The 25,190-nt window shown below is 44.7% G+C and overlaps 1 protein-coding gene across 1 annotated transcript in view; it reads left to right on the top strand.

Annotated features, from left to right (window-relative positions):
- The first annotated feature begins 941 nt into the window (after positions 1-941).
- The window catches only part of frem1a (Fras1 related extracellular matrix 1a), a 29,283-nt gene continuing 5,034 nt past the window's right edge, over positions 942-25,190 (top strand). The window contains exons 1-27 of the mRNA XM_084156009.1: positions 942-1,019; positions 10,889-11,327; positions 13,844-13,938; positions 14,183-14,493; positions 14,746-14,942; positions 15,197-15,520; positions 15,736-15,844; positions 16,272-16,403; positions 16,502-16,846; positions 17,436-17,578; positions 17,693-17,889; positions 18,056-18,146; positions 18,232-18,399; positions 18,778-18,986; positions 19,273-19,366; positions 19,460-19,712; positions 19,945-20,148; positions 20,451-20,636; positions 20,914-21,110; positions 21,503-21,728; positions 21,948-22,092; positions 22,509-22,650; positions 22,953-23,145; positions 23,429-23,693; positions 23,943-24,360; positions 24,551-24,752; positions 24,978-25,122. Coding sequence (XP_084012135.1) covers positions 11,085-11,327; positions 13,844-13,938; positions 14,183-14,493; positions 14,746-14,942; positions 15,197-15,520; positions 15,736-15,844; positions 16,272-16,403; positions 16,502-16,846; positions 17,436-17,578; positions 17,693-17,889; positions 18,056-18,146; positions 18,232-18,399; positions 18,778-18,986; positions 19,273-19,366; positions 19,460-19,712; positions 19,945-20,148; positions 20,451-20,636; positions 20,914-21,110; positions 21,503-21,728; positions 21,948-22,092; positions 22,509-22,650; positions 22,953-23,145; positions 23,429-23,693; positions 23,943-24,360; positions 24,551-24,752; positions 24,978-25,122 — 5,234 coding nt within the window. The 5' untranslated portion in view covers positions 942-1,019; positions 10,889-11,084. The remainder of the gene's footprint in view (positions 1,020-10,888; positions 11,328-13,843; positions 13,939-14,182; positions 14,494-14,745; positions 14,943-15,196; positions 15,521-15,735; positions 15,845-16,271; positions 16,404-16,501; positions 16,847-17,435; positions 17,579-17,692; positions 17,890-18,055; positions 18,147-18,231; positions 18,400-18,777; positions 18,987-19,272; positions 19,367-19,459; positions 19,713-19,944; positions 20,149-20,450; positions 20,637-20,913; positions 21,111-21,502; positions 21,729-21,947; positions 22,093-22,508; positions 22,651-22,952; positions 23,146-23,428; positions 23,694-23,942; positions 24,361-24,550; positions 24,753-24,977; positions 25,123-25,190) is intronic.

The raw sequence follows: 25,190 nt of genomic DNA, 5'->3' as shown, positions 1-25,190 counted from the left end.
CCAAACAGCCCAGGTGTTTCCCCTGCATGGAACACGGCCTCAGGCGGCATCTGTGCATAGGTTAGGAGTAGGGTAGCAGCCGTGCAAAGTAAGCTTTTAAAAGACTGGAGGTGTTCTTTCGTACTTCCAGATGTTATCATCGTTCTATTATTACAGTGCCAATGGCCTTGACACGAAAAACTAAGAAAATAAACTTACGGGGGTAGTGAAAGAGGAAATGGGAGCAACACAGACATAGATAAACTAGAAAGATATACTCGGAAGATGTTTTTCCAGCTTGTTTTTTGTGTGTGGTCATAATCAGATCTGAAATATTAATACATCCCAGCCCCACTCCCTGTATATAATGACAAAGATCTTAGTAGATAAACTACAAAATATGCTCAGAATATGTTTTTCTTGACTGTTGTTTTGTGTGTGGTGATAATCAAATGTGAAATATTATTCTCTCTCAGCCTACTCCTAGTATATAATGACCAAGGTCTTGGTCCCAAGCACACAGCCCTGGGAGCACTTAGAGAAACCGTTTGATCTGAGCTCTCAGTGTTTGTCTTTGGTTCTTTCCGCTCCGATTAGTCTCTTCCCTTTTTGGTCAGCCTTCTTCTTCTCAACCTTCCCTCCATGATTCCCATGGGGGATCCCCCCCTTGAACACACGCAGAGGCTCGTTTTCCCTTCCTCCTTCCTCTCCATTTTTTCCCTCCCTCTCTCTCATTCTCTCTCTCATTCTCTCTCTCTCTCTCTCTCTCTCTCTCTCTCTCTCTCTCTCTCTCTCTCTCTCTCTCTCTCTCTCTCTCTCTCTCTCTCTCTCTCTCTCTCTCGCTCTCTCGCTCTCTCGCTCTCTCTCTCTCTCTCGCTCTCTCTCTCTCGCTCTCTCTCTCCGTGGGGTGTGGATTGACATTTAGGAGTGAGCAAGGTTCTCTGTCAATTAGATAGTTGCTGTGGGAAGCAGAGGGGAGCGCATGCACAGAGGGAGCTCCTGGTGGGGAAGAGAGGGAGAAGGAGCTGTGAAGTAATAAGGTAAGGGCATGTCAGTCAGTCTGTCTTGCTTTTGGCTTTGCTGGTTGGCAGTCATTACAGCTTTATTTTTATTTGTCCCCTTAGGGCAATTAGTATGTGGAGGAGTTGCGAAGAGTTGATGAGACATGAGTTTCCTTACTAAAAGACAAAGTTGTGATCTGTAGTGGTATAGCTTGTCATTTAAAGTTTTTATAGTGGGGAACGTTTCAGGTAAAGAAAGGGAAGGGCGAGGTGTATAAAACAAATAAGGTTGGTCCTCTGGATTATTTATCAATCCGGTTTCTGATTGGTTGTGTAAAGGAAGGATGATTGTATGATGGTACTTCAAGCTACCAGGAGATCAGGAATGAGTCCCCCCCTACACACACACATCTAAAAAGCACACTCAAAACCTTCCAAAAGAATGTGTTGTTTTCGTGAGAAAGCTGCCTCTCAAAGCAACAACAAATATCCCAATAAAGTGGTTGTGCAAACCTCAAGTCAGTTCATGGGTCTAGTCTAGGACATGAGTTATTGGACTCTAGTCTTTCATAAAGTTCTCTTACTGTATGGTCCTCTTCAGACATGTTGTTGTGTGTCCTCGTTAAGACAGAGAGACGGCTGTGAGTCTTCAGCAGCAGTACACTGTATGACCTTCACATTCTTTACACTACAGTAAGCTTGAAATTTGACTGTTAAGTATGTTTTGCGTGTCACTTTTCCAGGAGTTCATCACGGAGCCCATATTTAATGAGTCATCTTGACTGAGCTCAGTAGTATAGTCACTCAAAAATGTCCTGAAGAATTTTAATGAAACGTGTTGGCAGTTTTGTTCCGTTCTGTTTTTGAAGTCAAATATATGAAGACACATTACTCCTACATTTCCTCCCTTTGTATCAGTCTCATGGACTGGGACTTATTAAACTTCTCTCTTGTCATAAGAAGTCTGGGAGACATCACAACTTGGCTGTTGGACGAATATGCTGGCTGGCTGGCTGCCAAATGCTGGTCAGGGATGTTTAGAGTAGAGTACAGGACTCTTTCTTCTCTCTCTCTCTCTCTCTATCTCTCTCTCTCTCTGTCTCTCTCTGTCTGACTCCTCTTTCTTTGGAAATTGCTGGCTGCTGAGGAGCCTGTCATTAGGGAGATGAGATGCAGTGCAGTGGCACTTGGCTGTTGAGCGGAGGCAGCTGATCACCAGGCATTCCCAGCTGTGGAGAGGACCCGCTTGTCAAAGGGAAGCGCTACATTCCCAGCTCTGAAAGACCCAAATTATATACTCAGTTGAACACTGAGGACTGGCCACGGAAGTGATAGTTTGTGTCAACTTGTCTTTGAAGAGGTACAGTGGTGATGACCTCCCGAGTGGCGCAGTGGTCTAAGGCTGTGGCTGTGCCACTAGAGATCCTGGTTCGAATCCAGGCTCTGTTGTAGCCGGCCGCGACCGGGAGACCCATGGGGCGGCGCACAACTGGTCCAGGGTAGGGGAGGGAATGGCCGGCAGGGATGTAGCTCAGTTGGTAGAGCATGGCGTTTGCAACGCCAGGGTTGTGGGTTCGATTCCCACGGGGGGCCAGTATGAAGAAAATAATACAAAAATAATAATGTATGCACTAACTGTAAGTCGCTCTAGATAAGAGCGTTTGCTAAATGACTAAAATGTAAATGTAATGACTTTGGCTATCTTGTTGAGATGGATTTGTCGGAGTTCGGACCCTTGAGTAAATATTGCTTGGTCTTATACTAAACCAGTAAGGGATCTATTTGATAGTATGGTCCCTTTTGACATCAAGAGCTCCCTCTAGATTGAAATAAACATACTATATCTACAGACATTCCCCCTAAGCTTTGCCTCAAAACCCATATCATGCAGCCGCTCTCCTCAAAACCTATCCTGATTTTACAGTCAGGCCTGGTATGCTGTCCTGTGTCCTCCCCATTTGACCCCCCATCAATCAGATACCGGAACTGGATTGCGTGAGTGAGCGTTCAGAAGGGCACCGGCCACCCACCCAGCATGCCCTGGGATATGTCAGTCGTAGGATCACATGACACAATTTAACTCACACAGTTATGTAAACACAATGCACGCACACAAGCACAGATATGAGTAAAACAGTCTCCTCCCCAATGTACAAATAAAAAAGCATGGGGCATCACAACTCTCATCATGCCTGGTCTTACAGACCTAATTTCACAAATCAATATCCATTCCCAGGTCTAATGACTTCTAACTGGTCTGGTACAGTTCTGCTTGGGGATAACAATGTCCCATATCCCGCAAAACATTACTGGATAAAACCATGGCTTATTCAGAACGAATACCAGTTTCATTGATGAAAGCAGACACACATGAACCGATGCCAGGTCGTACTTCAGTTGGAGAAAAAAAAAGTCAATCTAATTTTGAGAGCTAACTTTGGACTGACACAGAGCAGATGTCTGGGCTGTGCTGTGATGGGCATAGAGAGCTGTAAGCTTGAGGTGATGACAGAGGGATTGCATCACACCCCTGGGGGACAGAAAAGTTCAACCCTTGGGGGCCAGGTCCAGGGCCATCCTGGATTTGATGCTTTGCAGACACACACCTTTATGTCTTAAACAGACTCAGCATGGACATATGTTTTCATTTCTGGTTGGTATAGGATTAAGGAGGCATACAAATTGTTATCCAAGATACTGGCTATTTTTCAGCTATGGTTTGAAAGAAATCTGCCCCAAGAATCAATGTATCTAACTGTCTTCAATCCTAATTGACTGACTGGTATTAGACCTCCATTATCTCACAGTTGTGTGACTGCTTTTTAGATAACTTCCCACTGTAAAAACATAACAGATTCCAACTGAACTGCAAGTGAAGCTTCCACCATAGCTGTCAAGCTCCTTCCTCAAACTATAATCACAAACAAAGAACAGGGAAAAAAAGCTGCATGCTTCAGTTGGTTAAGAGGGTCACATACCCAGTTGGAGTTGTACTGCAGTTAGTCGCTTGACAAATGAATTTCTGTGTGACTGACGTCAACAAAAAGCCATTCCGCCCCATTATTATGTGTTTTTCTTAGCCCACACAAGCTCCTTTCAACACTGGTGCATTGAACATGCTCCAAACCTCCCTGTGAATGCCTCTAACCGAGGTTAACCTTATAATCAGAGTCAGGGTTGGTAAAAACATGTTACGTCTTGCTCTCAGTACAATGCCAGTGGTTTTGGCTGCTTGAGGGGAAAATAGTGTCTGAAATTTCTGAGAAGCTTACTTCAGATTGGTGTGTCTTAGGTTTTTTTGGAAAAGCCTCAACCCACTGGGCACAGACGTCAGTTCAACGTCGAATTCAACATGAAATCAACCAAACATTTCACCTCGTCATTGGATTTAGGTTAGAAGTTGGGTGAAAAAAGACGAATTCCCCATACATTGATGACTTTTTGCAAATCCAATCAGTTTTCCAAGTTGAGTCAATGTCATCACATTGATCTTTTGAGTTGAAATGACGTGGAAACAACGTTGATTCAACCAGTTTTTGCCGAGTGGGAAAGCACTTGAATACACAATACTACATTTATCACTTTGTTATCCACTGAATCCTTTTGAGTTGGTCTGTTGTTTAGGAAATACCATTGGCATTGTTGGTCTGTTTGGTTTGGTGTCAGATATATTTAGGTACACTGGACGGACTTACAGTAGTGAAAGTCAGGTGAATAAGCTCTACTTTGGCTTTAACCTCCAGAAATATCAGTGAGCACTGCTTCACTGACCCAGTGAGCAGAAACAAGCTAGCGAAGTGAACAAGATTGTCTTAACTGTGCATTCCAGCTGGTGATTTGTGTGTTGTGAGTGAGGGGGATGCCGACATAAAGATGTTGGCTATGTGAATGTTGAGAGAAGACCAAAGTCCAGAGTAAAGAGAGTAGATCAAACTGTCTCTGAGAGATATCAGCTAATCCATCACTGTCTCTTTCCCATCAGCATGTAAAGACACAAGCACTATTCTCAGCACATAACAGGTGATATCTCCCTAATCTCACATAGCTCTGATTCTCAGAGCATTACCAGGGCTGTGTTCATTAGGTCACACAACCGAAAACATTTAAAAATGTTTTTAAATGTTTTGCAATGGAAAATGGGAATGAGCGTAGTAGTCCCTCCCTGTTTGTCACTTTTCTTGAGTTTGATACCTAATGAACAAAACCCAGGCCTATGGAGTGATGTTTACCCTGCCGGGAGCCTTTCTTCGTAGGGATGCAGGATATAGGGGCCGGGGCAGATGGTTGGAGTGGGCGGTTAGTGATGGGAAAGGTCCCTGGTGTTAAGCTGTGCCTTGAATTTGGCCCCTTTCCACTTTCAAATAGGGCCTAATCCTTTCCCTGTTAGGAATCTCCTTGGACAATCCGGTCGTATTCATTAGGCACCAAATGGAAGAAAATGGTCTAAAAAACTGTGAGGGACTACTTGGGGTTGTCTAATAAGAAGCGCTCATTTCCGTTTTACATTACAAAATGTTTTTCAATGTTTTCCGTTGCATGCCTTAATGAATACCACCCAGTATTGGAGAGTATTGGCCGTTAGGGTACATCTGAGGAATCTGACTTCCTGGTCCGACCGTTTCGAGTTGAGGCCCTTTTTACGAAGCAAACTGGATCTTTTAATTGCTAATAGATTGAGCTCTGACAAAAGCCAATGTACGAAGGGAAAGTGCATGCCTCTAGGAAACCGAGTTTATCACAGTTTCAAAGGCATTATCCTAAAACGTGATGTATAGTTAATTAGACTTGGTGCCAGTTTGAACATTTTGTTCGGGTCCCAGATATGTTTGTGCTATAGTATCTTGCCAACTCCTACAGCACAAACATATCTGGGACCAGACCAAGACAGATCCATCCCCATCAGCACAGTAAATTGCCCTTTGAGTTGGCCATGGAACCAATTCCCTCTATCTCATTAGCTCTGGCACCAAGAAGGCTGCTGATTGGAGGGCAATCCGTGGCTCTCCTGGGTTGGGCTGGGAGGTGGACCAGTGTACTGTAGCCCCAGGCAGCAGAACACTTTGCCCATCTGCTAACAGCTAACACACCAAGGAGCATCTGGAAATAAGCAGGTTGTATCAGGAAATACTGTCATTACCACCAACTGGCCCTTGCCTTCAGGCTAAGGCCAAGTTCCAAGATCTCCAGAAGGGGAGAGCAGGGACTAGAAAAGAACACAGTCACCAGTGTTAGAATTAAAATGGCAGCTGTTAACTACAAAACACAGCCGCCTTTAAATTGAAAGGCTGCAACACTTACACATGTCAGTCATGCTTTGAATGGCGTATTGCAAAGGTACTATGCTTGGAAGTGGTTGGTAATGTAAGGGCAGCCTTAGATCTCAATATTTCAAAGTACAGAGCTAAAACAGTCACTCTGTCCTGGGTTATGTTTAGTAGGGAGAAAACATTTCAAAACATTTTGAATTGGGGAGGTACAACCTGAACTTGTCCATTAAGAATGCACATTTTTGCTTTCGGTTGGAAATCATTTTTGCTACGGTATGGCCTACTGAACTACCCTGGTCTCAAGTCATACATAATTACTGTAGTGAGGAAGGACTGTAGTTGCACCTTCAAGGAAAACATCCAGAGCAGAAGAAACCAATTCATCCATGATGTGGTGACTGTGAGCACCATGGTTGCATCCAAAATGGCATCCTATTCCCCATATAGTACACAACTTGTATATAGCCTCGTTATTGTTATTTTATTGTGTTACTTTTTATTATTTTTTACTTTAGATTATTTGTTAAATATTTTCTTAACTCTTTCTTGAACTGCATTGTTGGTTAAGGGCTTGTGAGTAAGCATGGTCTTAAAGGCCCCTCGTCAGATCAGCCATCTGTATTTGGCAGTGTGTGTGTGAGTGTGTGTGTGTGTGTGTGTGTGTGTGTGTGTGTGTGTGTGTGTGTGGTTTAGGTTAGTGAGTTAGTGGTAAGAGTGTGGAGATCCTCAGGTCAGTCGTCATCAATATGCCCTGGAGTGACAGCCAAGTCAGTAATGTGCCAGTTGCATTGGTGGCAAAAGGGATTCTTCCATACGGCTCCTGATAGTCACACTAAACTGTCTGGTGAAAAATCATGTGCATAATGTATAATTCTTCTGCTCTCACCTGTCTTTCAGGGTCACATTCTATTTTGAGACTGATGAAAGATAGACCGATAAATCGTGTGGTCTTGGCAAGTGTGTTTAGGGTTGCAGAGGATAGACCTAATTTGAGAGCAGAGCTTTTGGAGGTGCATGGTACTGGATTGCATATACAGTGCATTCAGGAAGTATTCAGCCCCCTTGACTTTTTCCAAATTTTCTTACTTTACAGCCTTATTCTAAAATTGATTAAATTGTATTTTTTCCTCATCAATCTACCCCATAATGACAAAGCAAAAACAGGTTTAAAAAAACAAACTGAAATATCACATTTACGTAAGTATTCAGACCCTTTACTCACTACTTTGTTGAAGGACCTTTGGCAGTGATTACAGCCTCAGGTCTTCTTGGGTAATGACGCCACAAGCTTGGCACACCTATATTTGGGGAGTTTCTCCCATTCTTCTCTGCAGATCCTCTCAAGCTCTGTCAGGTTGGATGGGGAGCGTCGCTGCACAGCTATTTTCAGGTCTCTCCAGAGATGTTTGATCGGGTTCAAGTCCTCTGGCCGGGCCACTCAAGGACATTCAGAGACTTGTCCCAAAGCCCCTCCTGTATTGTCTTGGCTGTGTGCTTAGGGTCGTTGTCCTGTTGGAAGGTGAACCTTTGCCCCAGTCTGAGGTCCTGAGCACTCTGGAGCAGGTTTTCATCAAGGATCTCGCTGTCCTTTACTCCAAACATCATTCATTCGATCCTGACTAGTCTCCCAGTCCCTGTCACTGAAAACATCCCACAGCATGATGCTGCCACCACCATGCTTCACTGTAGGGATGGTGCCAGGTTTACTCCTGCTCCATGCTTGGCATTCAGGCCAAAGAGTTCAATCTTGGTTTCCTCAGACCAGAGAATCTTGTTTCTTTCAGTGCCTTTTGGTAAACTTCAAGCGGGCTGTCATGTGCCTTTCACTGAGGAGTGGCTTCCGTCTGGCCACTCTACCATAAAGGCCTGATTGGTGGAGTGCTGCAGAGATGGTTGTCCTTCTGGAAGGTTCTCCCATCTCCACAGAGGAACTCTGGAGCTCTGTCAGAGTGACCATCGGGTTCTTGGTCACCTCCCTGACCAAGGCCCTTCTCCCCCGATTGCTCAGTTTGGCCCGGCAGCCAGCTCTTGGAAGAGTCTTGGTGGTTCCAAACTTCTTCCATTTAAGAATGATGGAGGCCACTGTGTTCTTGGGGACCTTCAATGCTGCAGGCATTTTTTGTTACCCTTCCCCAGATCTGTGCCTCAACACAATCCTGTCTCGGAGCTCTATGGACAATTCCTTCGACCTCATGGCTTGGTTTTTGCTCTGACATGCACAGTCAACTGTGGGACCTTATATACCAGGTGTCTGTCTTTCCAAATCATGTTCAATCAATGGAATTTACCACAGGTGGACTCCAATCAAGTTGTAGAAACATCTCAAGGATGATCAATAGAAACAAGATGCACCTGAGCTCAATTTCGAGTCTCATAGCAAAGGGTCTGAATACTTATGTAAATAAGGTATTTCTGTTTTTGTTTTTTTATATAAATTTGCAAAAATGTCTAAACTTTTTTTCGCTTTGTCATTATGGGGTATTGTGTGTATATTGATGAGGGGGAAAAAAGTATTTAATCAATTTTAGAATAAGGCTGTAATGTAACAAAATGTGGAAAAAAGGAAAGGGTCTGAATACTTTCTGAATGCACTGTATGAAGGGAGGGAAGGAGGGAGGGAGGGAGGGAAGGAGTCATCCTACAGGAGGAGGAAGTAAAAGAGGCTGAAAAAGGAATGAGTAAACAAAGGCATGTCTGGGACTGCAGGACCGCTTCCAAACCCAGGAAGAGAGACGGGAGAAATCCGACCCCTGAGTCGTTATGATAATTGGATTTACTGTTCACTTCCTCCAGGGCTTTTTACTACTTCCTCTTTGGTTTCTTAATAAAGATGATTTACTGAGGGGAAATCCGGTTTGCTTTGATATTGAGTTTGATAAGTAATTCTTTATATATTTCGACTTTCAACTGTACGCCAGTTGTAATTTAGCTTAATCCCTAGACCCAGAGCTAAGCTCTTGCTAAAGCCACCTTCGTCAGAGCAGACAATGAGAGGCCGTATAAGAGGTCATAGTGAGTAAGCGCAATCAGTACAATATGACACCTGTGCTAAATCAACATCACTCGCAAAAATGACTCTTCAATTGCAGCACACCAGTATTCAAATGAAAAATGTGTGGCTTTGCTTATTTGCATTTTTGTTTTTTGCAAATTAAATTGGAAATGGCATACCACAAACACAAACTTGAGTCCTATAGACAATGAGTGACTTTTGCCGGATGTGTGTGTCCACTTGTGTGCGCCTGTGTGTTAGTGTGTGAGAGAGAGAGAATGTGACAGGAGTCATCTATCATAGCAGGTTATTATACTGCTAGTCAGGGAAATGAACCTTGTTTAGCCGTGTGTTCAACGATGACAGATGAGACAGGTCTCTCCCAGTCAGACCCTAGTTCAAAGCTTGTGAAGTTCCCAGGCTCAGAGAGGGTATATTTCAAGTTATCAACTCATCTTTAGGGGGACGTGCTGAGACACTAGCCTGGTTAAACCAGTCTGAATGCTCACCCTTGTAAGGTTACTAGGCAACAAGATCCCCCCCCTAAGAACTAGTCCTTGGCAGGGATTCCTGTGGTCAGCTGAAGTGCCAGTCCACAACAATTGGTCATCCAAAGGGAAGATGGGAAAACATGTCTCGCAATCATAGATGCATTAATAGCATCATTATAATTTATCCATGCAGGGTTGTTAGTCCATGTTTATGGAGAAATACAGCAGTTCTGAAAGTATCCGGCCCCTCATCCTTTGAACCAAAGAAATGCAGTCTTTGTTGCAAGGTTGTGTCCTTGCTTTCTCACTGCCAGAGCATTTTGGGTAATTGTGTTGGAGACACTATCCAGATGTTTTGAGGTCAGGGAGAGGTCAAGGCTTATCCAGCTCACTCTTTTAATTCTTTTAAACCATGAGTGTATTACAGGGACACTATCATCTTATATGATCTTACCAACAAGGCTCTTGGTGCCAAGTTGATTCCACAAAGTAGTACTATTTGTAAGAGGACCTTATCCTTACTTTTTATTGTAATTATTTGGCCCTGTTCAAACTCTAAACAGAGAAGAAACAACGGTAGACATATACCACTGGTACAGAAAGCTCTTTCTCAAAAAGTGTATTTGCTTTCTTGGAGGACTCTCTGACAATATCCAGCTGGAGGATCTCTGACACAGGAAACCCCTCTAACTCCTCCTAAGCTCGTTGCTAAGCAGAAGGAGACAGGCAAGATGCCAAATACAAGCTTTTGTCAAAGACCTGTGACCAATTAAGACATTGTGAACAGCAGTCTCAAATGAAGGACACCATTGTTCCTCTCATGAGAAAACAGCTAAGGTATACCGCTGATTAACTCAGAAACAGCAAACCAAACTATCTCTTCCTGGAATTAAATGGATGACATCATTTTGAACTGATGATGGCCACGGTGGACACTGGACAACTGTGTCATTTTTCTTATAAAATGGCCTCACAAATAGCATGATATAATGTGCTATATGTAAACATCTTTCTACACTATTTGTAATCGTGATCTCCTTGACAAATTGTCTAGTAATCTGATACACTGTGTTTTTAGAGGTTATGAAAGCTTATTTTCCATGACCATGGCACATTAGTTCAGGAGTTACTGACTAACAAAACATTTTTCTTTTTCAGCCGCTGTCCAATAAAAGTGAAGCAGTCACTACCATAGAGGAGGATAACCACAAACTCCTAAGACAATCTGCCACATCCACATCTGCACAGCCGTCAACAGAACAACCAACTCACAATTTATAACTCAAACTGTCTCCACTTGGTACCCATTCCATGAAGAAGCAGGAGACAGGCTTCCATTGAGTCAGGGACAGTGATGGGTTTACAAAGAGGGGCACTGCGATGGGCACTGCCCTGGCTGCTTCTGCTAGTGGTGGCTGGAGGGTCACACGGCTCCCTGGTGAAGACTAACCTGGGGTTGAGGGTGAAGAGGGGCCAGTCGGCCTACCTGCAGGAGGGAGACCTGCAGTTCCACATCCCTCGGGTGAAGGACGCCTGCAAGGTGGAGGTGGTGCTCAACGAGCCAATCACGCAGAGGGTGGGGACGCTGTCGCCTCAGGTAATGTAACTGTCTTCTTTGTAGCAGATGAACAGGTGGTAACCATTGCTTTTCCAGTTGTACGTTGAATAGTCCTCTAAGAGTGGATGATAGGAGACAAGCACACATTGAAAACCCTGCACATGGAACACAGGAACCCAAGTAAGGTGTCTTTTCACCTGCCTGCTTGCCACTTAGTGGTGGTGGACCTCTGAAAATGTCATACCTGTTACAACTGGAACAAAAGTCTGAACAACCTTTAACTGTCCAGGAGAACGGTTAGAGACAGACAACTGCCCTGGGGTAAACCTGGCAGTAAAACGCTAATAACAGTGTGTCATTGGCATGTTTCTCCTCCATAATGAGAATCCCTGACAACGCTTAACATATTGTCCTAATTGCTGATCATAAAAACAGATCATAAAGCTGTTGTACTAGGAGGTTTAGGTACGGTTAAGGGGCCAGGGGGATTGTGGTAAAGTACGTACCATGGGATGTTTCTTAAGCAGTTCTACAATAGGCTCTAGGCCAGGGCCGGCTCTATCCTTTTGGGGGCCTTAAGTGAGATTTGGTTGGGGGGCCCACCTTACAAGTGGGCAAAATGTTTTAGTGCCCCCCCCCTCTTGACGACAGAGAGATAAATGTCCTTTTAAAGTTAATTTCCTGCAATTCTACACATTTTGCCATCGGTCGTAGAGAACATGTTGCAGTTTTTCTGCAGTTCTACAAATTTTTCCATGGGGCAGAAAGAAAATAATGCACTTTTATAACAGATTTCATGCAATTCTACTCATTTTGCCATGGTGCAGAAATATATTTAGCAGTTTTAAAGCAAGTTTTCTGCAGTTCTACAAATTTTGCCATTGAGCAGGGAGAAAATGTTGCAATTTTTTATACATTTCATGCAATTCTACTCCTTTTGCCATCGGGCAGAGATACTTTTTTGCGTTTTAAAGCTAATTTCCTGCAATTCTACACATTTTGCCATGACTTACTTTGCCATGATATCTGAGTGAGAGTGACTAGCAAAATCAATCGGAGCCTTTTTTAACTTGCACCTTGTGTATTTTATTATTCTGACTCTCCAGGGGCCCTAAGTGACTGCTTATGTCGGTTATACCGAGAGCCGGCTCTAGGGGCTCATTTCCTGGACTAAAAAAATCCTGGACTAAAAAGCACTTTCAATGGAGATTCTCTATTGAGGATGCTTTTTAGTCGTAGGCTTAATATGTGTCTTGGAAACAGGCCCTTAATGATTTGGACATTAAAATTGTCTTTTGGTTAGAAAATTCTTAGAAAACGCTAATATTAGCGATTGGTGGCAGTGGCTATACAAACTCAACCAACGTGAGTATTGCAGTGGATGGCATTAGTCATTGAAACCCCTTGAATCTGATATGTTTGATCCTCAGAAGAGGAAAGGGAAGGTAGATCTGAGCATTCTATGTCTGACCCTGGACACTAATTGAGCCATTGTCTGCAGGGAGAGACAGGCAGCCTCCAGGCCTAATGAAGGTCTGTTGACAGACATAGGGCTTTTCCTTGTGCCCTCCCTAGTAGCCTACACATCTGAGATGACATGAGATACCCCTACACAGCCAGAAATGTTGCCACCCACTCTCATGAGTTGTTTGGTTACTGTGTAGCCCTGTTTAAGACCGCTATTACTTGTTGTTCACAATTAACAACATTGAACGTCAAGTAGTGGCTTTAAATGGTGCTAGTTATGTGGTGGTGACTGTTGAGAGTATATTTATCCTAATTAAACAACAATGGCATATTACTAACAGAACGAAACCGCTGGTTTGGGTGCAGCTTGGGTTGCTCTATTTTGTTTGTCTAATGAATTCCTTGTCATTTTTGAGTTATTTCCACAGTCAAAACCACAATACAGAATGTGACTTGATTAATGGGTAAACAAGACAGTGGTTTGATGTTTTCTGTACCCTGGATGAGAGGAAAAACAGCTTTTGGTTTTGTTAGCATTTTTGCTCTCTCTTTTTTAGCTGGTGTTTTTTTAGGACACTTTTCATGCCCCATTGTAAGATGTACTGCAATAACCTCAAGCTACATATGTGGGATCCTTATTTGACCAGTTTTGTCACAGGAGTATAATAATCCTGCAGCAGGAAGATTTTTATTTTTTTTAAGTGATAATGTCTAGCGGAAATTTGTTTAGGTGTAGACTATGGCTGCATTTCGGATATACTTGTCGTAGTGGAGACAAATATCTATCTTGTGTTATTAAGCTATATAAAACAACTGTTGTTTATGTGTATGGCTGCGTTATCGTTTGAGCGAGCAAGAGACAAAGAGAACTGCAGGTTTTCAGTGAAAATATGTAAATCACGAGGATCATTTGAATTTCCTGCGGCTCAGGAAAATTATCGGTGACAACATAGTGATCAAATTAATATACTGCACCTGTACACAACTTCTGGCACTAAAACACTTAGTATGGAACAGTATGGTAGTGTATTCTGATTTGGTCATCTCTGAAGTGTAAATCTGATTTTATTTTCACATCATAATCGTAGGTATTTGACTGCCACTACCTGGCTGATGACGTAAAGTATGTTCACAATGGCTGCCCGATATTAAAGGAAGATACTGTCAAGCTTCGACTCTACAGGTACCTGCATCTACCCAAATTCTATTCAGAGGTTCTATGACTACATGTACTGTACTTACAATTATTTTTTCCCCAACCCATTAGGAATTAACTAATGCAAAACAGAGTACATAGCAACAGGAATGTTTTATTGTACCAAGTATTGTACTCACATATGTCCTCTCTGTAAAGTTGGCCCCACTTGTAAAATTAAGTTATGACCACTGGTACTGTTTTCAGTGTGACTAGATGGTCTTCTCCCCAGGTTCACAGAGACAGAGACCTTTACGGAGGTCTTCGTCCTGCGTGTGGAGATCATGGAACCCGACTGCAACATCATCAAACTAGGGCCCAAGTCCCTGGTGGTGCCAGAGTTCTACGGCCTGTCCGACACGCTGGATGGCAACGTGGTGTCCTTCCACTATGAGAGGATGACCAGTCTTGAGTGTAGCATCCGTGTGAACACCCATGAGACACACCTCCCGGGTCATGGTCAGTTGGTCACTGGGGAGCCGGACCAGCTGGAGGCCAGAGGGGACGAGCCGGAGAGCTTCATTCCTCTCCGCCAGCAGCTAGGTATGGATGTACAGTATAATAGCATTAGTATTATAAAATATTAGTAGTAATGGTAATAAAAGTAGTAATACAGTCACTTGGTAGATTATTGGCAAACTCACAATGTTGGATGTTTTAAAAGTGGTGTTCAACATGAACTGAATTCATTTGAATGCATGAGAAATCAGTGTAATCAATGAATTCCAACCAAAATCCTTTACTTGTCCTTGAACACATCCCCCTAACATCACTCTTCCTCTGCTAATCGTACAGATAACAAGGCCAGGGCCATGTGTAAGACTGAGGACTGCCTGAAGGGCCTGAAGCTGGCAAAGGTTACCAAAGTGCCCTGTGATGAGTTCCTGGTGATGGGCCTGAGGTATCAGCACATAGACCCACCGTCTCCAGACGTAGACTTCATCGTCCTCCGACTGGATCTCACCGACACCAGGAGCGGGAGCATATACCAGGTACTTTATGCTATTTCTCATCAGAATCATTTTCTAGAAGTTACCAAAATGTTGAAGGATTTTTTATCTTGAGGTCAGTGAAAGTACTGTATCTTTGTTATTGTCGTATGCCGCAAAAGGGGACAATTTAATTTCAACTAGAAATTCAGTCTCTTAGTTAGCACAACCACACAGTAGAATGCCTTGTTGGTCTGTATGTGCGTGTGTGATTTGACTGTGTGTCTATGTGCTTGTGCTTGCGTTTGTATGTGCAGTCGGAGCGGGCCTGGATACCCGTCCACATCGCCGGCGCCGTTCCCAACCAGCCGCCCAAGCCGGCCTTCATGTCCATGTTTATCCTGGAAGTGGACCAGTTCATCCTCACGCCCCTCTCCACCGCCACCCTGGACGCAGAGGACGGAGAGACCATCAAACAGCTGCTGGTGTTCAACATCACCAAGCCCCCCCTAGAGGGCTTCATCACCCACCTGTCAGACCACACGCGACCCATCTCTTCCTTCAGCTGGGTGGACCTCAACGATATGCTTATCGGCTACCAGCCGCCCAACTCCTCCCACACCCAGCGTAGGAACTATGAGGTGCCCATTACTGTTTCCTTTGTTTGGCCCATCACATTCCCAGTGTTTAGATGCAATTTCCATTCTGTGGGATTGAATTGGAACAACCACTAGAGGTGGTGGAACAGGTCCAAAATGGTGGCAACATTTTGTTTGGCTATACATTCCAAACAGATCTGAGACCAGGTTAGAATGTCATCTTTTTCAGGCCATCAGCTGTAGTTTCTCTTCAACAGGTGGAGTTTGAGGTACATGACTTTTTCTTTGAGAAGAGCCCCCCGATCATGGTCCACATGTCAGTTAGAACAGCAGACACCAATGCACCCAGGGTGTCATGGAACATGGGTAGGTGTCAATGGCAGTAGAGGCTGGTGGGAGGAGCTATAGGAGGACAGGCTCATTGTAATGGCTGAAATGGAGTTCATGGAATGGAGTCAAACATGTGGTTTCCATATGTTTGATACATTACATTTTAGTCATTTAGCAGACGCTCTTCTCCAGAGCGACTTACAGTTAGTGGGTGCATACATTTTCTTTTCATACTGGCCCCCCCGTGGGAATCGAACCCACAACCCTGGCATTACAAGCGCCATGCTCTACCAACTGAGCTACACGGGACCATTTATTCCATTCCAGCCATTACAATGAGCCCATCCTCCTGTAGCTCCTCCCACCAGCCTCCACTGGTCAATGGGTGTATTCCAGATACACAACTTCTGCACAGATCTTGCACAGATTATGGAATGGTTATGTCACAATGTGATCTTTCTAGGTCTTAGTCTTCTTGAAGGTCAGTCTCGTCCAATCACGTGGGATCAGCTCCAGATTGTGGACAACGACAACTTCAAGGCTGTACGCATCATCACTGTCGACGGCCTCCAGCATGGCAGGCTAACACTGAGAGGTATAGAACTCATTATTCCTTCAATGGCATCATTTGATTGTTACCCTAATTTTAATTACTTCTATCGGACATCCCCACTATGTGTCCATAATCTACAGGTGGCAAGGGCTTCATGTTCACCATTGCCGACATCCTTGCTGGTGCCGTGCGCTACCACCACGACGACAGTGACACCACCAAGGACTTCATCATCTTCCGCATCACCGATGGGCGCCACCAGACCCGGCACAAGTTCCCCATTAACATCCTGCCCAAGGACGACAGCCCACCGTTCCTCATCACCAACACAGTGCTGGAGCTGTCTGAGGGCCACACGGCCCTGCTGAGAGGATCCATACTGCAGGCCTCAGACATGGACTCAAGTGACGACTACATCCTGTTCAACATCACCCGGCCGCCGCAGGCTGGAGAGCTCATGAAGATCCCTGGTCCTGGACTCAGCGGTGAGGAGAGGAGCACTCTGAATAGACCACATTGTTGTATAATGAAATGCAGTTACAAGGCACAGCTATGGTGCACACTTTGGTTCCCAGCTGAATGCAATTGCAAGGCATAGCAATGGGGAACATTTGCAGAGCTTTGTTATGTGATGACCCACTTGTTGTCTAGTTTGATAATCATATGCCAGTTTTAGAATACAATACTTCAATATACAGGTAACTGCCAAAATAATGGAAACACTTGAGTAAATAAGGGATACAAAAGTATATTGAAAGCAGGTGCTTCCACACAGGTTTGTTTTTTGAGTTAATTAACCAGTTAACATCACATTAGGGTCATATATAAAAATGCCCATCCACAGGGCACGAGTGGTCACTGAATGGTTTGAAAACAGATTTCAACCCAATTAAACACTTGTGGGAGAATCTGGAGCGGCGCCTGAGACAGCTTTTTCCACCACCATCAACAAATCACCAAATTATGGAATGTCTCGTGGAAGAATGCTGTCGCATCCCTCCAATAGAGTTCCAAACACATGTAGAATTTACGCTAGAATCTACACAGTGGTGTTCTTTTCCTTGGTCCTCTTAGGTTATCCTGTCAGTCGTTTCCTGCAGAAGGACCTGTTCCACTCTGTGGTCTACTACCGCCATCTAGGGAATGAGGTGTTTGATGACTCCTTCGAAGTGGTGCTCTCAGACTTCCATGACCCACCCAACCTTTCAGAACCTCAGGTGAGTAGTACCATTACTGGATCGTGTACAATTGTAGATTCATAAAGTTGGATTGAATTGAATTCAAACTCCCCAAATGTCATTCAAAGCTAATGTGGTCTCCCACCTTTGCAGGTCATAGTGGTGCACATCAACCCTGTGCCTGACCAGCCACCTAAAGAGGTCCCTGGGGTGACTCGGTGCCTGGTGGTCAAAGAGACAGAGGTGGTCCACCTGACCAAGAAGCAGCTTCACTTCATCGATCTGGAGTCACCTGACAGTGAGCTCACATACACAGTTACCACTCCGCCCTTCTACAGCAGGTCTTATGGGTAAGCATATCATGTCGAGTTAAGTTTGTTTTTGCCATTTGCAGGTATAGAATGCATACTGTACACTTGGTACCATTGGGGAAGAATGATACCAATGCTAATACTTTAAGGCATTCCCCTTTCAACTCGACTGTTACACTCAATGTACTATTTTCCTGTTGGCCAGGGGCCATGATGCAGGGAGGCTATTCCTGGTTGACAGCATTCCCAAATTCACCAAGGATCCTGAAGCACCAGTGTTAAGGTTATTCACACAGGTAAGCTCAGATTATTTACTCCCAAGTTACTTTGGCTGGACGGGGAAATGTCAGACTTGGTTAACTAACGCCTTTATCGTTCCAGCATGCAGTCAACTACATGAAAGTGGCCTACATGCCTCCCATCCTGGACATTGGGCCTTACCCAGAGCACATCCAGTTGGTGCTCTCCGTCACCAACCAGCAGGGAACCACAGTTGCTGGCATCTGCTTCAACATTACTGTTGTGCCAGTGGACAACCTGGCCCCAGAGGTATAGGGTGGTGGTCAAAGTTATCAAGCTAGCTAACACTTCTGTGTACTGGTAGGCTAACCCCCAACCTGTCACAAACATGCTAGCGCTGCCAAACTCAAGCTAACTCTACCACAAGCTGTCTAGGAGTAGCTGAAGCAGGTTGAAGACTCTACACCAGGGCAATTGAGGCCCTCGAAGGCCAAAGTACTACTGGGTTTTATTTTCTACCTGGCAGTTAATTGGTCAATTTATATCATGATTTGGCCAGAAAATTGACTTAGCTGGTTTCCCAGGTCAGAATTAGCCCTTAAATAGAAGAACGAGAGCCAGAAGTGTTTCATCCCTTCAGGCCCTTCATTGAACAACCCTGCTGTATACTGTATGTTCCCTCCCCAGGTGCACATTAAACCTCTGACAGTGGACGAGGGTGGGGAGTGCTGGGTGGGACCGGACCACCTGCTGCTGACAGACCATGATTCTACAGAGGAGAGCCTGAGAGTGGAGCTGAAGAGAGAGCCTCAGCACGGAGCTGTTCAGCTGGGTGGCTTCCCCATGAAACCGGGCCAGGCCTTCACTGTTCGCGACCTGAAAAGCTTAAAAGTTAGGTCAGATATGATTGATGACACTTCATTACTGCACCTTATCACACTGCAATGCTCATGTGAAGTTTGGACATGTTGGCTGTGTTCCAATGGCCACACTATATACCGTTTAGAATGTATACCCAATAGAATGCTTGATTCTAAGCATAATGCTAGTATGGATTTTGGAACAGTCGCTAGCTATCTATATACAGCATGGACACAAACTGATTCAATAACAAGGAGAGTCAAATTGTGTCAACAATCATATTGTATTGTCGACTACAATTGTGTTGGTTTGTCCATGCAGATATCATCACGACAGCTCGGAAACGGTGGGAGATGCCATTGAATTAATTGCTACCGATGGGATTAATGCAATCAACTTTGTTCTGGAAGTTAAGGTACTGTAAACCATTTTGATGCTAACAGAGACAAAAAGATCTTACAGTGAATGTTTGCTGTATGAGAGTCATAGACCATATCTTTGTCAACAGGTGACACTGATCAATGATGAGGTTCCAGTTCTAATGCCAGGTCTGAGACCTGTTCTGGACTGTGCAGAGGGACAGGAAGTCATCATCACCGCTGAGTACATCTACGCCACAGACGCAGACAGTGACGACAACAGTCTGACCTACATGATTGCCCGCCAGCCATACAATGGCGTAGTGCGCAAAAATGCCATTGTGGTCGATCACTTCATTCAGGCAGACATTGCCGCAGGGATTATCACCTACAAACACACAGGTATTATTGTTAAATCTATTTATCAATGACTCTACCTCATCCATGTACCACCATAAATGTGTATTGGTGGTTTATGACATTCCATTTTTTGTTTTGTTTTATTATATGTTATACATTAACCCTAACATTTTACAACTGTTTCTCCGCAAGTCAAAAAACATGATTATATCCATATTATTTCATCCCATTCTTTGAAGCCAAAAACTGCAATCATGTTTCTTATGTCTCTCAGGAGCGGAGATTGGACTAGCCCCTCGACACGACACAATCACGTTTGTGATATCCGACGGACAGGCGGAGAACGTTCCGTCATGCTGTAATGACCGAGGGGACACATTCAAAAGAGGCAGAACACAAGTCCAGGAGAGCCTGCCTCTGTATGACCTGAAGGTCACCGTGTTACCTGTGGACAGTCAGATGCCTTCTATTGCAACAGGTAATGAATGCAGTGATGTTGGAGCAATGTTGCAGCGATGCCTATGATTATTTTTATGAAGGTTCAGACATTATTAGTATCCTTGAGATTTGTGAAATGGTTCAAGAGCAAACGTAACCCCAAATTAGCAAGTGCAGGCTAGTGGAAGAAAATACTGAAAGCAACATTCTGGGCTCATCAACAGAAAAGTAAAATATTGAGCAATACTGTATAGTTTATTCCACTACTATTTTCTCTCACAATTATACCTAAATGGTCAATCAATATATCTTCAATATGGATATTCTCCTCCTCCTTTGTAGGAGATGTGTTTGTGGTGGATGAGGGGGGTGTGGCCCCTATAACTGTAGCCCACCTCAGGGCCTCGGATGTGGACACTCCTCTGGAGGAGCTGGTGATCAGCCTGGTCTCTCCTCCCCAGTATGGCTACATTGAGAATACTCTGCCCAGTCCTGGATTTGAGAAAAGCAACACAGGCATCAGCATTGGTGAGTAGCTTTAACCCCATCATATTTGTCTTCATTGAACACCATTCACATCACAGGCTTTCCACTTTTTCTTAGACTGTAATGCTGTAACCTCAAGCCATATGGAATCCTCATAAGCAGTGAACAATCCACTGCTTTCTTTTCCTAAATAAATCACTTGTTACATTAACCTTTGTAAAAACTCAAACTTTGTCCCCTTTTCGTAGTATGTATAACCGGTATGTACATTATTAACTGTAAAAGTTCCATACTGTTCAACCTCAGCATCTCTCCTCAGCTTCCTTTTCCTACAGTGACATCATGAATGGACATGTGAACTACGTCCAGTCCAGACACCAGAGGATTGAGCCAACCGCTGACCAGTTCATGCTCTGTGTCTCTGACGGGAAACACACCTCTGCCCACGTCCACTTCTACACCATCATCAGCCCCATCAATGACGAGGTCCCGGAGTTTCTCGCCAGAAATATCACGGTGAGTCACCCGTCGTCAAGCTGTCAATTATCCACAGCAGAGGTCACCACCAACTCCGGTCCTGGAGAGTTACTGCATTTGGAGGGTGTTATTCAAGCCCAACACACCTGGTCCAGGCTGAAAACCATAATTAGTGGAATGAGGTGTGCTAGTGCTGGTCTGAAACAAAACCCTGCACTTCTTGTAGCTTTCCTGGGCCGGATTTGGAGGCCCCTGGTCTACACCATGTAAAGCTATTATAGATCACTCTCTGATTTCACATTTACAACAACTGAAATGATGGGTAATGGCTCCTAACCACCTATTCTATAGTACAACATGCCTCAAAGCACTCTAAGACCACATCAGGACCGATTTAACCGACGTCCCCATTAATGTCCCATTGTAAAAAGGTGCGAGAGGGACATATGAAGGAGCTGGACCCTACTGTTATTAACGCGGTGGATCTGGATATCCCTAAAAACAACCTGCTGTTCAGCGTGGTCCAGGCCCCGCAGCATGGCACCATCATGGGCCGAACGTATGGCAACGACGTGCCCACCAATGGAAGACCCGTCAACAGGCGCAGGGACGTAGAGGTGCTGGTCCAGGACTTCACCATGCAGGAGCTGAGGAATGGTACTGTACCGTGACTAACTTCTTGTGACTCAGAGGCTGTCCTAATATGGACACCGTAGCACTGTGCCATTATTGAGACTGGTGATCCTGAAGAGCATGAAAAAACTGTTTGAGACTCAAATAGAGAAATTTTGTGGATTTTTGTTGTTGTTGTGATCTTCAGTCGTGGTGTTATACATACAGGCACATTCAAATAATGAGTTCACCTCCACTCTTCAGGTATGTCTCTGATGTACATGCACGATGACTCTGAGAACATGGTGGACAGCTTCACCATCCAGCTGACCGATGGGAAACACAAGCTCCACAGACACGTGATGGTCAACGTACTCCCTGTCAATGATGAGGAGCCTCGAGTCATAAGGTAACAGATGGGACTTGTTACATTTACACAGAGAAAACATTTCATTGATGTCCACATGTTCTGTAAAGTTTACTATGAGTTTACTTCACCAATAATCCATAGATGGAACATACTGCAACCAGTTTACAACAGGTAGTATAAACTTCCTCCCTCCTAATCTAGACTTCCCTTATATCTGTGCTCCCCCTTCTGGCTTTCCTGAGTACTACACCACAATTTCTCCTTCACGTGTACATTTGGTACACATTTCACATAAGTTAATAAACAAACAGTTTGGGTGAAGTTTCCCCTAGGTACAGATCTAGGATCAGTTTCCGGTCCCCCAGTCCTAACCTTAACCATTAGTGGGGAAAATGCAAAACTGACCAAAGCAACTTCACCCTACTCCTAAACAAACATGGTTGTCTGCCATATAGGAACAATGGACTGGAGGTGGAGGCAGGCGAGGCTAGGCTGATCTCCAGTGCTATTCTCTTTGCTCAGGACAGCGACACTACCTCCCAGGAGATAGTCTACATGTTGGAGAGCATTCCCACTCAGGGACTGCTACAGGTTAAGGTCAGTACATTCCTGTATCATCTGATATGAACTGGTAGGTGTTATTAACAAATGCCAGTATAGAAAGTATTTTTCCATGCTAGTTTAAAGGGGCATTTCACTTTAAAAAAGTGTTGTTTTATATTCTTCATTAGTCAACTTTTGAAACAGTCCCACAAAATCATGCATGTCAACATAACATTTTTCAAAAGATATTACTTTCAGTCTACTCGTGATTTCACTGTAAGTAAATCATCAACATTGAGTCATTATGTGCCTTACATTATGTGTTCTCTCCCTAACTGTCCATGGTCCCCTCTCAGGTGGGGTCTGACTGGGTGACCCAGTCTGCGGGGATGAACTGCACCCAGGAGACAGTGGACATGAACCTGCTGCGCTACCTCCATACGGGGCCACTGGGACACACACAGGATTTCTTTATGTTCCACCTGCTGGACGGGAAGAACCGATCCCCCACACAGCACTTCCACATCTCCCTCAAGGACATGGAGAAAGGTTTGTGAATAGATGGACAGACCACCAAACTGGGAAGTGCACTATTATGCACAGTTTGCTATAACGTTCATGGTCAGTGTTAGTCTCTGTGTAAAAAACAAACACTAGTAGAGAAAACTCATCACTGCTACTGTTGTCTTATGTGTATTATAATAATGTTAAACATAGCTAAAATAACTCATAAAATAAGCAGGTTTCTAAGTCTTATAAACCTCACTATGTTGTGTAAACCAATTAGTGCAAACGTTCATTTTAAGACTTCACTTTCTCTATCAATTCCCAGGAAACATTGCCGTTTTTGTGAAGCCGGTGAAGACCAGCCGTGGTGAGCGCGTGGTTCTGACCACAGACATCCTGCTGGCGACGGATGGTACAGACAAACCCGAGGAGCTGTTCTACATCGTTACGGTCCCCCCCAGCAACGGCCACATGGAGTACATCAAACACCCTGGGGTGGCCATCAGCACCTTCAGCCAGATGGACATCGCTGCCAACCTGGTGGGCTACGTCCACGACAACAGAGCCACCGCGCCGCTGGAAACACTACAGTAATGGCAACCCTTCTAAATGTATAAAATGAAACAGATGATAATCTTAACATTATTCCACATAATAGAGGTTGGAACATGCTGCAAACTATGCTGATTTGTAGAAAAAAATGTACATCTCAAAGACTGTGGTCATCATACCAGATAGCAGATGGCCCAAATCTGACCCACATCTATAAGTTTAATACATTGTTTGGGATGAAGTACCTTCCCCTAAGAACCTGCCATGCTCCTGTGTGTCTTTGCCAGGTTCGTCGTCAGCAACAGCAAGGCCACCCGTAACGGCACCCTGGAGATTTTTGTGGAGACCACCGACCGCGTGCTACCCTCACTGGCCTGTAACAGCGGCTTGAGAGTCCCTCAGGACTCCTCCATGGCGGTGACCCCTGACACCCTCGCCCTGTCCGACCCCGACACCCCACCCAGTGACCTGCTCTTCTTCCTGGCCCAGCCTCCGCAGTACGGCACCCTGCTCCGGGGAGGTGTCCCGCTCGCTGCCGGGGGTAACTTCACCCAGTGGGACCTGCAGGAGCTGGATGTGACCTACAGGCACGGGGGCGGCCCGTCACAGATCGACCGCTTTGCCTTCACAGCCTCAGACACTACCAACAGGGGCTTCCTGCTGGAGGGGATGGTACAGACGGAACCTGTGATCTTCACCATTCAGGTAGGACACACTCATCTGCATACACGCCTCTTCCCAGATATGTCGCTAGAGGGGCCATTTCAGGTGTACATTAGATCAGCACAGCAACTTATTCAATAGTAGTGGAATCGAAATAATTAGTTGTGCTATCAAGGGAAGGTTTTGATGGACGCCTTTGATGGTGCCTAATGAACAAGACCCTGTATTCCAGATTGAGCCGTTGGACAGCTCGGCTCCTGAGGTTGTGCAGCTGCAGTCTCTGTGGAAGGCTGAAGTCCTGTCTGACGGTCGCTATGGGATCTACCTCTCGTCCCGGGAGCTGAGAGCGCAGGACGCCAACACCAAGGACGAAGACCTCACCTTCCACATCCACAGACCACCATACTTTGGCTACCTGGAGAATACTATCAAAGGTAAGGCCTCATGTGCAGGGGCGTCAGGCCCCATTCCCTCAGTTTTATCCTTTTGTACACAGAAAATACTGAAAATGTTGTTTATTTTACGCATAATTAATCCAAATGCATTTAATTAGGCCATCAGTGCTCCTTCAAAAAAGTTACATTACGATAGCCCATAGACCCCAGGTTAATTGTGTTTGCTCTTCAGTAAACAGTCAATCTTACACTGTGCTCTTGCAGGCAGCTTTGTCCAGCAGCGTTTCACTCAGAGGGACCTGAGCAAAAGGACTATCGTGTATATCATAGACCCAGTGACAGAAGCCATGTCGGACAGCCTGGAATTCAGAGTGTCCGACCCTCTGGGGAACACTGGGCCCTCCCACACGTGAGATGCTACTCCGCGCAAGACACAAATAGTATTAATATGCTCTACATACTGTGGTCAGTCAGGGG

The sequence above is a fragment of the Coregonus lavaretus genome, assembly GCF_964263955.1.
Source record: "Coregonus lavaretus genome assembly, chromosome: 39".
Classification (NCBI taxonomy): domain Eukaryota; kingdom Metazoa; phylum Chordata; class Actinopteri; order Salmoniformes; family Salmonidae; genus Coregonus; species Coregonus lavaretus.
Note: the sequence above shows the minus strand (reverse complement) of the source record. Positions and strands in the feature narration are given on the sequence as shown.